General features: G+C 24.6%; 1 protein-coding gene across 8 annotated transcripts in view; it reads right to left on the reverse strand.

The window, feature by feature from the left end:
* The window catches only part of LOC114125641 (rhodopsin-like), a 47,341-nt gene that overhangs the window by 1,927 nt on the left and 28,956 nt on the right, over positions 1-16,458 (reverse strand). For all 8 annotated transcript variants that reach the window (XM_050197220.1, XM_050197219.1, XM_027989385.2 and 5 more), the window contains 5 exons: positions 11,321-11,466; positions 9,061-9,337; positions 7,579-7,796; positions 4,346-4,638; positions 4,119-4,240 (listed from right to left, as the gene is read on the reverse strand). In XM_050197220.1, the coding sequence (XP_050053177.1) occupies positions 4,119-4,240; positions 4,346-4,638; positions 7,579-7,796; positions 9,061-9,337; positions 11,321-11,466 (1,056 nt within the window). The remainder of the gene's footprint in view (positions 1-4,118; positions 4,241-4,345; positions 4,639-7,578; positions 7,797-9,060; positions 9,338-11,320; positions 11,467-16,458) is intronic.

A 16,458-nucleotide genomic window follows, 5' to 3' on the forward strand; every position in this document is an offset into this window, starting at 1 on the left:
ACATTTTTAATCTTGATAATATCTTTCGAGTATTGTTTACTTGTATAGCATACAGATAACGTGTAATAGGTAGGTATAAACTGTTATTATGCGGGCAGTAGATAGCCGCTACGGGTATAGAAGGTATAGACTATAGATAATATAATATACCTACCAATAACTTATAAATGTGATTTACAGTATTTTCAAAACGTATTGCATTTTCATGTAGGGCTTAAAGTTACAAAAATAAAATAATATTGTTTTTACGTTTTCCGTTATTTTAACGTTATACAAGTTTAATAAGTATTACATTTTCAATAATTTCAAATGCTATTGTTTTTTCTGTTACTATATTACCGTTATTATAAACGTATTTTGCTAAGAATATAAAGTAATTAACAAATTATAAATACCAACGCAATTAAACATCAGCATAGATGCTTAGTGTTAGTTGAATTATATATAGAAATATATTTAGCGTTTAATATAAAAATCGACAATAAAATATTCCAGAAAATATTAAATGTGCTAACTTTGAATTTTTATACCTACAATATGTTAAAACAAATGAAGTTTTTATTGAAATAATGTCGTACATATTATTATGTCAAAGGAATAGCTTATAAATATCATTGTTTGTAATATTGTCTTTCTTTACATATTATTATACCTACATTTATTTGTTAATTTTAAATTATATTTATTGATTTATTTTGATAAATAATATTCGAAAATTTTCGTTTTTCGTTTATTAATATCGCATAATTTTTTAAGCTACTTAAAAAACATAAAATGGTATAAAAAACGTTTTGGTTTTTTATTTTTAAGTATTATTTTTACATAAAAAGTTGAAAATTAATTTTGACATATTAAAAATAAAATAAAATCTGAATTATTTTGAATATTTCATTCTTCCTAACAAAACGGAACGCTATTTTTTTTGTACTTCAAGTTGAAGTGAACAGGAATACTGTTCTAATGCGTTCCAGTCCAATCATTTAGCCAGACAAGGGTCGATATGGTACCGCGAAAAAATAACCCCGGGAAAAATTACTACGGGAAATAAATCCCTAATAAAAAATTATAATAAATTTGCACTAAAATATCTATATTAATTAAAAAAAAATCAACATATTATGTAATAAATAAGTATAAATAAAAAAAATTACTTTGATTAATTGCATATTAATTAAAATATATGTCCTTATATTTACCCAGTGCAATCATTGTATAACGTCCAACGTCCAATAAATAAATTATATATACCTACTTGTATATCTTGTATATAAAGTTAAAAAACAAATGTAGATTATTAATCATATATTACATTGAAAATAGTTGCACTATAATATTTGCATTAATTTTAAATTGCAGTGACTGATTCCAATTAATTTACATACTATTTATTAATATTTTTATAGTTTGTACCTACTTTAATGTGTCTATGTCTAGTTTGTTACGGGCAATGGCCACCATCGTCCAATATGATAATATTATATTATTATATAACATCAAACAAAAATAAAAAAAGAACACATATTTTAGATATTTTACTGCTAGTGGCCCAAAACGTGTAATCTGGTACCGGCCCACTATGCTTTGAAATAGTGGCAAACAGGGGCCCAATCCACTACTGATTATTATAGGCATATATATGTTCAAAAATATTGACTATTATTATTTATTATTTGTACGACACTGGTAAAAATAAATGTAGAAAACATATTAGGTTCTGGATGGAGTGTTGAACGTATTGATTTTAAAATGATGTGGGTTTTTTTGTTCCTATCATCACATTTTGGAGCAGTAAAAGTCCTTCAATTTTCAACTTTAGGGGAAGTTTTTGGTAGAAAATCGCATCTAGTTGGTACCTTTGAGGGTTAGGTACAAGTATTTCATAATTTAATTTAAATTTAACACATCTATCACAGTGACCTACCCTGCCATCATAAGATCCACTGGACGCTTACTATACAGCAGTGAGTAACCGGCATTTTTTAAAAAAATGGCGGGTTTATTTTTAACGGGATTATTTATTAAAGAAAATCAGTCGGTATAAACGGAATGCATTGGATTTATATATTGTATAGTATAGTTAAATATGTAGGTATCGTCGCGTACAATAATTGGCAGTTCAAATCAGACGGAATTGGTTTGAATTGCAGGCCATTCAAGGAAAACAAACTACGAAACTACAAATATACATATGGATAATAGGTAGATCTAATTCGTGACAAATGAAAAAAAAAAAACATTGTTAGTTTATTAATTTTCATAAGTACATTCTTCAAAATAATTTTTTTTTAATAAATACCTACCTATATTCGATTACAACTTATATATTATAATTATTTACTGCTTTTTTTTAAAATGTTTATTAAAATCAATTAAAATATATTACGATAAACAAAAACTAGAGGGAATTATCTTTCTTAAGTATTTACATGGATGCCATAAATCGGTACATTATAATATTGTAGATGATTCGTACATGAATCGTAAGTCGTAATACCACAAAACATTTACAAATGACTTGCTGAGGCCTTGGATTTATATTATGTATATTACTTAGTCCCTTTACGCTATTGATATTCACACCATTTAATCATTATAATATAATACATTTTACAAATTAATCAAATTACCGGCTATCACGAAAAATTGTGATTTATGAGATAATATTCAACTTTACTTTATTGTGATAAAATACACAGAGTCAGGTGCATATTCAGGGTCACTTTAAGAAAGGGGGGCGTGAATTCACTTAACGTTGATTATTGAGGAGTTCTGTTCCCCCCCCCCCCCCTATGTATAGGTACATATATAGATATTAAAAAAAAAAATAATTAATTTATCAAAATGTTTACAAATTAAATAACACGATATAACATGCCAAACAATGAATAAAATACGTGCAAAGGTAATTATTATTATAATTGAGTAGTATCTTTCTAATTTCACTTCTCTGAACAGAACGTCAAAATAATGCGTGCGTGGAAATTAATAGGAAAAATAAAGTAAAATTGTCGGCTTGTACGACCTTGTACGATGACGGCGAAACGTATGTATCGAATATCGGTAAATTAGTTATAGGTACTAATGTACTATATAGCTACAATATAGCTAAGTCACATCGCAATAAACATATTACGCTACGGTGATATACCGAATATTATGATGCATTGCCATTTACTACATAATCAATAAACAGCGTTCCTGTGTTAATGTGGTCGTGGGCATATCACCAAATATATTACAACCATGAAAACATTATTATATCGATGTAACTTTATTATCTATTATGACGTATGCGTACGTATAATATTATATGCATTCGTTTTTATATGTGTGTGTGTGTGTGTGTGTGCATTTTAAATGTATACCTTATTTATTATGTTTCCAAGTCGAAATTATAATAATGAATAAAAAAGTTAAAAAGACCGCATTTCATGTAAAAGTATACAAGTTTACCTATTCATCTCGGGGCTATGGATGAGGAGAAGTTTTTTATTTCCCCTTCCGTGGATACTCCACTTGCGTCAGTATAACACACTCGAATTGCAGTATTGACGTACGACTATTGTCGGTATCTACGTCATTTTATAGTTTTATATAATCATCACCACTCACCAACGACATTACAACAAATCAGAATATAAAGTCGACCATTTATTTTACACTACCATATCATACATAACAGTTGACCGGAATAAAATTGATCATAAAGGCATGCGTTTGGCTAATTAGATGGGTAAGTATATGTGTGCATTAATTGCGATGCTGAAGTATGAACAATATTCTGCTGTTTTTGTTACAGTATAAAATAGCCGAACTCGAGGCCACCATTAGATCAATAATTATTATTTACTTGTACGATTGAATTTTTTTTATCTATATGAGTTTATTGGACAAAAACACAATGCTCATAGTTATATCGTGTACAGTGAATTAACAAATATGCAAGGAGGTTGGTAACATACAAGTACCTAAGTATACTATTCCACTTTCACCGTGTTTCTCGCGGTAACGCTTTATCATATTATAATAAACTAAATAGTAAAAAACATCCAAATACTTCGAAGTGTTTACAATGATCATCGTATCATAGGTTAGGACGTTGACGGAAATTCACTTACTCGTATTTATTTTCCCGTTGACGCTTTTACTTCTGATAGTGGACATGACGACTTTAAATGGCACCTTATCGATTTTGATGATCGCCGAACCCCGGTTCGGTTCCATCGTCAACGTTAGGCTTCTACAATTTGAAAACATATAATTACAACATGATCTTAAACAAAATAAACTTTAAAAGTAAAAAAAAAAAAACTGTGTTGTGATATTCAGTTTATGTTTTACTCGCCGGCAGTCGGGTTCACTGTAGTAGTCCACGCAAATTGAATTCGAGTCTGGTGGCACTCTTCGGTGACGTACACACTTCAGTTCTACGACATTCGCACGATTCTTGTCCTGTCCAGTGAGTAAAGCGAATCGGTTCAGGCTTTTGTTCGTTACTAACCGATGGTTACGTCCCGGGGTACAGAGTTCCGTGTGGCTGTGGCCCACCGTCGTACAGCCCGATATGTAGTTCCGGATCGATGAACGGAAATGCGGATGAGAGAGGCCATAAACTATGGGATTGTATACTACAGACGCCTGCAGAAATATTCCATAATATTAAATACCATGCATTCGATTATTGTAATTCGTAAACGTGACTACTGACGTAGTTTTTAATATTATAAGTTTTCAAAGTCTTTAAGTTATAGTATAATCATGATGAGTTAGAACTATAAATGACGTGTTATGGTAACAATAATATAAATATAAAATATATTTTTACTCTGTGGTTTCCTGATTGGAATAATGGATAACTATTAGATAGAAGATTAGATTTTTAAGAAAGTGTGTACAATGTGGTACAGTATTACAAAAATGTAGATAAATTAAATATTTAAGTTGAAATGAGGATATTTGCAGAAAATAAAAGACAGGATAATTAATGAAATGATTAAAGTCCAAAGATCAGAATAAAAATAAATAATATTTTATGTTAGGCTGGTGAATATTATTTAATAATAGTTTAGGTATTAATAATATAATTCATATGGTTAATACATTGATTTTTAATTCAATAATGATGTTTGAAATTTATTGAAATTCATAGTAAATAAACTGTGTATTTACTATATTTTTCATGTAGCTATTAAAATTATCTGAAGAGTATATTTAAATATTTATAACGTATTTTTTTTTTTTAAAGAAGGGGAGAATAAAATAAAGTGAAGTATTCAGAATAGTTTACTATATTATTATGTGATATTTTATAATATATCAATTAAATGGAGGAATCCATAATCTTGCGCCGAGGGTGAGCGAATAAATTACTTGAGTTTTAACAAAAAATTGTAGAGTTGATAGTTAATTGAATAGAGCGTATGAAGTGATACGAAACTTTAAAATAAAACGATATGTGGATTGTAACATTTTCTTGAATATTTTATACCTAATATTATGGCAATAAAATATAAATAAATTATCAAACAGTCTCTAGCAAGTTATCATAGAGTTTAAAATTTAAGTATAATATAACTTTAAATAGGTTTATAACATGGGTCCAAAACGTAAAAACTATTACAGGCGCAGTCCTTTGAAATTTTATACTATTTGGATTGTATAATGAAACTAAATAATACAATTTGTGAATAAATAAACTACGTTGAAATAAATGACGTGAAATAAGGTTTTGGTTTTAAGTACAGAGTAATGTTATTAAAAGTTATACCATTAATGCAATTTTAACAACTCGATATTAGCTCAACCAACTCGTATATAGAATAATCACTGTATGATTAAATTGATTCGCAGTGTACCTACATTTATAGTAAGTATTAATTTGGTATCCGAGCAGTACGCTTGCATAAAAATATATTGATTAAAATTAAACTTATATTTATACAAATGATAGTCATACTTAAAATATACATATTCGAGTTAATACATAATAGTTTAATGAATGAAATATTAAACCTATTATAGTATTATGATTTATAATATAATGGTTATAACTTATAAGTACTCGTATAATTTTATTATTATTTTTTGTATTGAAATTGCATTTAGAATATGCAAACTTAGCCGTTATATTATAATAACTACTTAAAAGTTAATCATTATTTATTATTAGTAAAATCAATTTTATTACTTTTGTTTTGTAACACCGTGTATTAAATTATCTAATATATTATTGTATAATCTATTGTTTATATTATTTTACTAATAAATTAAAAAAAGATAAACAGATAAAAAGTTCATTCGTTTTAAAATATAATAATAAATTAATTAATTATAGAATACCTACAGAATGTCATAAAATAATTTAATTTCAATTTAGTTAATAGATTAATTTTATTCTCAAATTAATTATTTAATCTTCTTATAAATCTTTTATTCTTAAATAAAATGATTATTTTTATATAATCATAATTTTAATTTTGAGTAGAAACAAAACGATCAATATGAGCATTAATATCAGTATAGAAAACTATAGCTGGAAGATATGTTATAGCTCTGGGTAAAATATAAATCAAAATACTTAAAACACTAAAAAGAACTTAGTTATACATGTCTTTTTTATGTATAAAAGTATAGAGTTTTAGAATTGTTTTAAAAAAAACGTACTCATTCGTTGGTTGAGCTATAAAAGAGTTAAAAGTTATGACATTTTTGCAAGCGTTTTTATTTTGAACAATTTAAATGTATTCGTTCGTTTTACATATCGATGTTATAATTTATCATATGAGTCTTAAATTATTTGGTATTTTTCTTATTAGTATTAATTTTAAGTTTTGCATATTATATTATTTTTAAACTATTTTTTTTTATTTATTTAAATATTATGTTTCATTACTATAAATATTAAAATAACAAAATCAATTTTAAATTCAATACATTTTTTTTTTCAAAATAAATATCAGTGTTCAATAATAGATACATAAAATTAAACGTTTATACTTCTGATACTTATATTTACATTATACTGTATTATTTATTAAACATAGCTATTAAAATAAGAGACTTGGTGGTGGTTACTCACTTAAATTATCTCACTACACCTCAAGTTAGTGTAGTGTTATAATGTAAAATGTTATCTTTTAAACTTTGATAAATTATCGTTTTTAGATAATAATTGACAACGTTCAGTTCATTTAAATATTAAATAATTATGAATAATTGTAAATACTGATTTTTGAGATATTTTATATATTATTTATTTATAGTTGAATATATCTTTATTACGAAGTATGAAATTTCATTTTAGACTCAATGTATAATATTTTAAATAATATTGATCGAGTTATAAAAAATATATAAGTAGGTAAATAATATATTTATATATTATGTTATTGAATTTGAATTATAATTTATAATTAATAATATTTTCATATTTTATAAAAATAATGATAATAATAATACGTTTTACGTCGCAATTAAAATATCTAATAAATAAATAACGATAATAGTTAAAAAAGCGTCATTCAATCAAACGATAATTTTTGAAATATCAGAAAACTTATACAAAATCATGTAGCAAACCTTAGCACATATGGCTGGAAGAGCAGAAACCCATGGCTCTATCTTTGTTTGGCTGTCTCCAAATTGACCAACAAACGTAACAACAGCGTATGGAGTCCAAGACGCTATAAACAATCCAATGAGGATTAAGATTATATAAGACGTTCTTAATGCAGATCGAATTGGTACTGCTTGGCCTCGTCTGGTGACGTTTAATGCTAATCTGTAATCCCAACTCTCTGTAAAAAAAAAAACGAATTTTTAGCAAGTAAAATATTACATTGTAGTTTTTAAAATAATAGTTTTCCTATTTTGAGACACGTTCATAAAATAATTAATTTTTATACAAATGTTATATACCTACGTCCTACATAATTATCGATTAAATACGGAAATTTAATTACATTTGTCATAGATTTAAATTTAAAAAAAAAATCGCTTAAAAATTACGATTTTTAAAGCTTTTGTGTTATGTATTCGATAAAATACTAAACAAAAAATATTTGAGAATGTTATTTAGATTTTTAAAAGTTTCATTTTTATGTGAAACTATTTTAGTCATAGGTTATTTCATTGCTACGCTCAACAAATAATTTTATCTCTTTAAATCGATATAACCTAATAAAATATGTGGTTTCTACTTCTTTGATATATAGTTGAACAATTTAAAATAATTGGTGTCGTGATCATACGATTAATTGCTTTTAAAATATTCGATGACCAAAATTAGTCGATTATTATTATCTTCTGAAAATAATTGAAAAAAATATTATATTTACAATGATATCTTATTATAATTTTCCTGTAAATATTTTTCTCTTATGAAAAAAGTATTCAAAAAGTTATATAAAGAATCTATTTAGATCAGAAAGAGAGATTTTCTCAATAGTGTAAATACATTATACATATACTACAAGTATATCAAAAAGTTTTGAAGATATGACAACAAGGCATATAACTGATCTATATCTATACATTGTATTTATATATTTTTTTAACTGGCTTCTTATTTTATGTCGATAAACTATTAATTTTATAGGCAATCAAACTAATATTCCTTTAGTTTAGTAGGGAATTAGGCGGTTGGACGATTAATTAATTTGAGATACATAAAATAAAGCCCATAAGCTTACTAACTTAATATGAATAATAATAAATAAATGATATTATTTCAATTTAATTTGTACTAATTTCTCTAATATTAGGTTAAATTAGGTTAGGTAAAATGAATTGACCGGGAGGAAGTAATGCGAAAGCGGTCCCCTCCCGGTTGTCGGTTCCAACTCGAAAAAAAAGGTAAAATAAATTAGTTTAAAATGAAAATTTTCTATTAATTGGTTATATTTTAAATCTAATTATATTAGATTACCGTTTTATAACTATCAAGTAGTAAAGTAGTAATATTATCTAGAAAACGTGTAATACAAAATATATATTCCATCAGATTTATTAAAATAATATCATGTTTTTGTTTTGTGTAAATAAAATCACTATTTCACTAACCTGTGCCCAACGATGCGACATTGCTATTACAATCGGCCATTTCTTTATTGTGGTCGAGTATTGACACAATAATGAATATATAGCAATATGCAATGATCGAGACTGGAAAAACAAATCCGAGTAACAACATATAAATGTAAAATAACCGATTTGAGACGGTTCTGGTCGTATAGTCCCACGAGCACGATGTTTCAAATCCTTCTAATACGTACTTTGACCAACCAAAAATCGGTGGCAATGTTATTGATAAACAGTATATCCATACAAACGCACACACCTAAAAAAATAGTGTGAATGCACAATTTTCAGGTACTGTCTTTTATTTATTTTAGAATTATATAATTCATCAAAACATTGAAGTATAGGATAATATTTCATAATATTTCATCCTTAATTAGTGAATTAATACGATTGTAGAAGAAACTTAATATATAAAAATTATTTTATAACGATTTCGAATCTATGATAACTTACATTATTTTTGTATTAAATCAAATTTTCAGATTTTAAAATAAGAGTTACAAATTGTATTAAATAAAAACTCCAAAAATATAATAAATTTACAATGGAATTTTCTTATAAGAACAAATATTGTTTTAAAGTTATCAATTTTAAAATTCAATGAAAAAACCTTTAAAATTGTATACAAGATAGTTTAAATTTGATAAATGATTAATTCTTATCTATGGTCATTGGTCATGATTTTTGGTAGTTTTTAATAATTCTTTAGAACTACAAGGTATTTTTAAAAATGACCGGTATGAAAAATTTTGTGTGACTAATAATTTATTTTTAAATGTATCTAGGTTACGTTTAATATTTTTATTAATTTTTATTCATAATAATGTAATTAGATTTACACCCAAAATATCTAACACTAAAACAATTTTTAAATCAATTAAAATTTGATTGACTTGATCAAAATCCTAGTTATATTTTTATATTTATTATTTAATATAGTGAATATAGAATAGGTATATTGTTCATGATTAGTTTCTTCTGTTCAAGATAGGTATACACGCTGGTAATTATTATTTTGTGTTTTAGTTAGTAACTGTGTAAAATAATTTTTTTTTTTTTGTCAGCTGGTAAAATAAAAGAATAATTGTATTATTATTCGTCACAAAAACATAAATAGAACACTATTTTGTCTAGCCCACTAATTTTTGTATATTAGGAAATGTATATATTATATAGTATTATAAGTATTATAGTATTTGCTACATTTCCGCAAAGAGATTCTAATTTAATCTTGAATTTTGTAACATTTTTTTCATTTTTAAAACATTTAATTTTCTTTTAATGTAAATAATGTAAATATAGTGCGTAATTAACTTTTCAATTTCCATTATGAGTAGAATCCTTAAATTTAATTTTGATGACCTTCAAACAGTTATTTGAGTCTTACAAGACGTATATAATTCTAATATACAATCAATATGATTATACATATTATATTGAGCTTAAATATTGTATAAGTATCATATATTCATTACAATGAATGATACAACCATTTATCTATATAATAAGAACTTATCTATATTAAAAATATTTATTTAACAACGACTAGAATTTAAATAATATATAATAAGAGTTTATTTACTGATGTTTACGAAAACATGATTATATGGTTTCTAGAATGATCAATTCTTAATATTGTTGGTAAGTATATCGTGATTATTATTCAAAATAAAAAAAAATATGATTTTAGATATTAGAAACTAACAATATAACTATTATTAATGTTAGTGGAGTTTTCTGTTAAAAATATACCTACCATAAAACTATATTATAAGAATTTTAAAACATTTATTATATTTTAATATTTAATATACCTAATAATCGAAGTAATTAACCATATAATAGGTATATGAATATAATATTCTATAACAGTCTTATATATATATATCGTAAGATAGTACATACAACGGTAGTAGATACCCATATCATTTTGGGAAATAGACAGAAAGCTTTAAAAAATATAGTCAGTTTCAGTTTATTGATTGTATATTTGGTTCGCACTATCGCACTCACACCAGAATGAACATAAGCACACTAATAACCGTCTTGTGTAATGTGTACTGCAGTTATACTATATTACATAGTTGTTTGATATTACGTTAATAATGCGCTAAAACATTTACTAGGTAATGTTTTGAGTACCTTGTAGTTATTATATACACGTGTTTTACTATTCAATAAATATAAACATGGTAACTATTTCAGTAAATTAACATATCTGGTATAGTGTGCTACTCACTTTTGTTGCACCCTGTCGCGTTAATTTCCAAGATCCAGATACTGGTTTTGCAGTGATAACTAGGTATCTTTCAATTGCTATAGTTGAAAGAGTGACAATTGAAACCAAGCCAAATTGTCCCACTCCGAAAGCATATATTGTACATCCTGCAAGACAATGAGCACGGCAAATAATTTGTTTTCTATTTCAGATGACGTTGCATAATATAAATATATTACATTACATTACATACCAAATTATCACTACCCACCCCTTTTTTTCTTGCAGTGAATAATAAGTATCAAAAAACTTACAATGGTATTGTTAAGAAAATTCATTTTTCTTCAATTGCTTTTAGATGAAGTATATATCTATTTAAAGATGAGGACGTTATATTTAATGTCGGGTCATTTCTATATACGATTCACAACTTATAAAATAATGATCTATTATCATCTATGCACATGATTTATTAAGCTTAAAATATTTCAAATTAAATAGTCAGACATAACAATAAAGTCTTCGTCATAATTGTGTAATAAGTGTTTTTCGTCTATGACTAAACAATATAAAAAGTATTATATATTTTTTCGAATGAGAGTTACTTGATACCATCATAATAATATAGACAGAGATTCTGTACGTTTTTCATGATTTGTTTTGCCACAAATATTGTGTATAATTAGTTATTAAAATTAATATATAAACCTAATATTATTGTTATATTTAATGTATACTTTATATATTTTGTAGAATGGTAGAATTTAAACTACTGGAAAAATCTGGATTTTAAAATATTAATTATATAGAAAAATCACTTCACAATTGAAATATGGTTCAACTTCTTCATTATAACCCTGCATAAAAAATGTAGGTCATAGTATTTATTGTTGAATTATTTGGTTTTCACTTTGCAGTTCATACATATTAAATCACAAGTTCAATAATCCGATCAATGTAAATGGAATGAGACGAACAAGAGTTTTAAATTATAATAAAATAAACGTATGCACGTATAATAATCAAGTTGCACTAATATTACCCATACGTTTAAATCATATATTATATATAGACATGTATTTAAAAGATTTAAAGCAAGTAATCGTTTATTTGTAGGTACACAAAATATACTTAAACGTATAATAAACATCATTATAAATACTTTTAAAAATTCTATTTTTCAAAATATTCATTAAAGATGCTTAAATATGGTAATTAATAATGATAATTTAACAAAATAGAAAATTGAAAAACTTGAAAATTTTATATTACCTATATTATGTATAAATAATTTTTTCATAAACATTTTTAAAAACAAACAATGTTGACGATTTTAGACCTGAATTATATTTATATTTATTATTTATTTTTTTAATTATATTTTCTTATCTTAGAAAAATATATTATATATTGATAGCTTAATAATATTAAAGATATCGTAAATTCAAAGCACACACGGGAAAGTGGAAAGACTATATACCTACTTATTTAAATTTATTTCTATATTAATCGAAAAATATAAAGCAAAAATCGTTTTGATGTTGAGACTAATAATTTTTCAATTTCGTTGAAATTATCTAGAAAACGTCTAAATTTGCACTAAAGATGACTTATGCAGTTAAAATTGTAAAATAAGGCTTATGTCTTAAGACATCAAAAGGTCTATGTATAAACAATTATGCAGTACCTATAATGCACTAAAAATCTTTTTCTCAATTCTCATTTTAATACTTTGGTTCGCCGATTTTTTTCTATATTGTGCATAATAATAAAAAAGGCCATGACAAATAATATTTATTTATTTACTTTACAATAATATAATATACAATGTATATTATACATATTCTTTTAACTGACACTAGTGTGCCATTAATTAACATAAAATGCAGGTACCTACCTCAAGAGTTACGCGTACCGCAGGTTGGCTACCTTTGTTCTATACTACGAAACACTTTTAGTGTCAATCAGAATATATACAGAACTAATATAAAATTAAAGATCAATAAATTCACGCTCTATGATAATGATTTATTACTCTCAATCTTCATTAAGAACATAGATTTACAGAAAATTTTACAATTTAAATTTAAATTCATGCAATATTTATTGATCGCAAGATTCTACCATTTAATTATTTCTCACATAGTTTTTATAAACTTGGCACCCAAGTATCATCGAAACCAACACGGTGCAAAAAAGTGATTAATATAAATTCATATAACAATTAAGCATCAAATTTTTGGGAAGTGATAATTTTTATTTATCATTGAGTTAAATATGTTGTTGTATTAAAAAATTTTTATCCAAGATTTTTTTTAAAACGGTTACACTCATTAAATGTAGTTCAAATATATTTAGGAGACTAAAATTGTTTTCCACGCTTTATATTATATTTAAGTTTTATTTTTATCATTCATGAAACAGAGTTTCAACAAATTACAAACATTGACGAGCTACTAACAGTGATTAACTACACATTTTTATTCTTTAAAAAAAAATAAAAATTGAAAATATTATCTTATTCATAAAGAATATTAAATAAGTATTTTCCTTACTAGAATTTAAAAAATTTAAAATAGTTCACACATATTTGAATTTAATAGAACTATTTCAACTATTTCTTACAACCACATATTATTATATTAAAGCAGCGAGTTATTCTCTCAGAATTGATCGAAAAAATTCGTATATAATACCTACAGGTATTTTTAAATATCAAAGTGATATTTATAAAATAAAAATTAGTAATATATTAATAATAAATAATAATAATTTTTAAAGTCACAATTTAATAGTATTGGGATAAGTGAAAGAACGAAAATGGCCAGACACTTATTATATTATTATATGATAATAAAACCATTATAATATTTATAACACAATAATTTGGATACTTTTTTTTTAAATACAACCGTCTAGTTAAATTTTAAATATTGATCAAGTTATGAGTAGATAGCTAAATAAAATGAAAAAAGTATAATAGCTAAAATAATTTTAATTAATTATATTATAATTTATAACACATTATTATAGATATAACTAGGTATTGATAATTTTAATAAGATAACGTATTTAAAATATAGAAAATGCCATAAAATCAATGTAGTGGAAAATTCAAATTGTTATTCAAACCATTAAATAGATAGAAAATCAGACGTGTTTTGAATGCAAATTCGTCGTAATAAAGAAGCGATGCAGTATTGAAATTCGCAAGGGTACGGTAAATTATAAATTAGGAAAATTTTTAACGGATACTTCAGAAAACAATTAACTGATTTAAATAAAAAAATTTTAATTGGTCTTAATTTATTATTTTATTACTCATGTTTTATTTTTTTATTTACATTTATACAAAACTCATATTTTATAATAAAAAACAAAGTAGGCAAAAAAATAGTGATTTTTCATTTTTATAATGTTCGTTTTTTATACTCTAAAATCACCCAGAGTAATTTATTTTATATAACCTAATAGTAATAGCATTGAATTTTTTCGCATCGTACATAAATTCTATTTAGTTATTATAATAATATAATATATACCGCAAGTGCTGCATCTATAAATTTACGATTGGCATACAACGTAATTTAAATTAAAATGCCTGAAAATTTCTATGTTGAAAAAATTTAATGATAGAATCCATTATATTTTTTAGATATGTTAAGTTCAGAAAAATAGTAGCTACTTAACTAATTTTGTTGAGAAAGTAAGCTCATAAAAATCGATTATTGGTGATAATATTCATTTATTACTTGATGAGAAAAGTTTGAAATTATTTTCAAGTTTTTATCTCATTTTTCATACATCTTTCAGACACTATTTTAGATACTGTAAAAAGAAATAAAAGAATATAGGTTCACATAGGTATTTTATCAATTTAAAATATATTAACCTAGAAGTTTAAAATTTCCAATTTTTAAAAATTAACTTTTGGATTAAATTTTTATTGTTCTTACGTCATATATAATTTTAACGAAATGCTTTATATTTTATACAATTTTGCTAAAAAAAAAAAAATAGGAAAATATAAAGTTTAGAATACTGCTGTAACATTGAGCTATAATTATCTATATGATACTAGAAAGTAGAAGCTATTCTTAAAGTCAAAGATTGAAGCCAATCCGTAATTCGTTCAGCTCAAAATCAAAAATATTAATGTACTAATTAATATTTGTCTGTTTCATTCGTAAAAGGATTTTTACATTTTTTTACTTAAAAATACGTAGTTGTTAAAATTAATAATAATAGTTCATGATTTTTAAATTAAAAATGTATAGTATTTATTTTTGTCTCATTTTTAATCAATTAAGTTAGTTGTTATAGTAAAATTTTGTACTATGTTACTAATATGAAAACATATTTCGATAAAAAAAACAAAAATGATTATTTTTTTATATCATGTAATTTCATTAGCTTTGATAAATCTGATAATTATACGTACAACTTTTATGGCATTGTGTAGACTCTTTATAATTTCGATATTGATCCTTAAATTTTTTTTTTAGTTTTTCAAGTTTTACGTGTAACTTTATTGTAATACCTTATTGGTATTATTAAAATGACAGAATTTTTTTAATATGGGTAACGTTGTTAGATGCATTTATAGTAATGGTTGATGTTTGTTGTTGTTATTTACTTAAATACTTGTTTTCAGGCTCTATGGTCACCTCCTCATGCGGGTTTCAATTAAAATGACACAAGTATAATGTCGTTAATCGTTATACTCACGAAATGTGCAGGTTGTATTGTTTATTGTGTAAAACAAATTTTTAGTATATTCATCAATGGTTTCTATTATTTGAATATATTAACGAATTGAAAAGTGATAATAATTGACATAATATAATATTATAGACTAAGAACATAGTATTTGATAGTTGGATAGTACGATATTGACACATACCTATTATAATATTCTGATTGTGCATTTCGAATTTATAGAAAATAATTACATCATAAATTATACCTAGTTCCTAAACAAAACTCAAAAGACAGATTTTATTAATTTTGTTGTAATGTAATAAAAAAAAACTTTTATAAAATAATACGATACAAAACTTATAAATATTAGATGAAAAATGTAGTTTATAGGTAATGACATTTTTCATCTAAATAATAATATATACCTTAACGAAATAAAAAATATTAACAGTTAGCAG

The sequence above is a fragment of the Aphis gossypii genome, chromosome 1, assembly GCF_020184175.1.
Source record: "Aphis gossypii isolate Hap1 chromosome 1, ASM2018417v2, whole genome shotgun sequence".
Taxonomy (NCBI): Eukaryota; Metazoa; Arthropoda; class Insecta; order Hemiptera; family Aphididae; genus Aphis; species Aphis gossypii.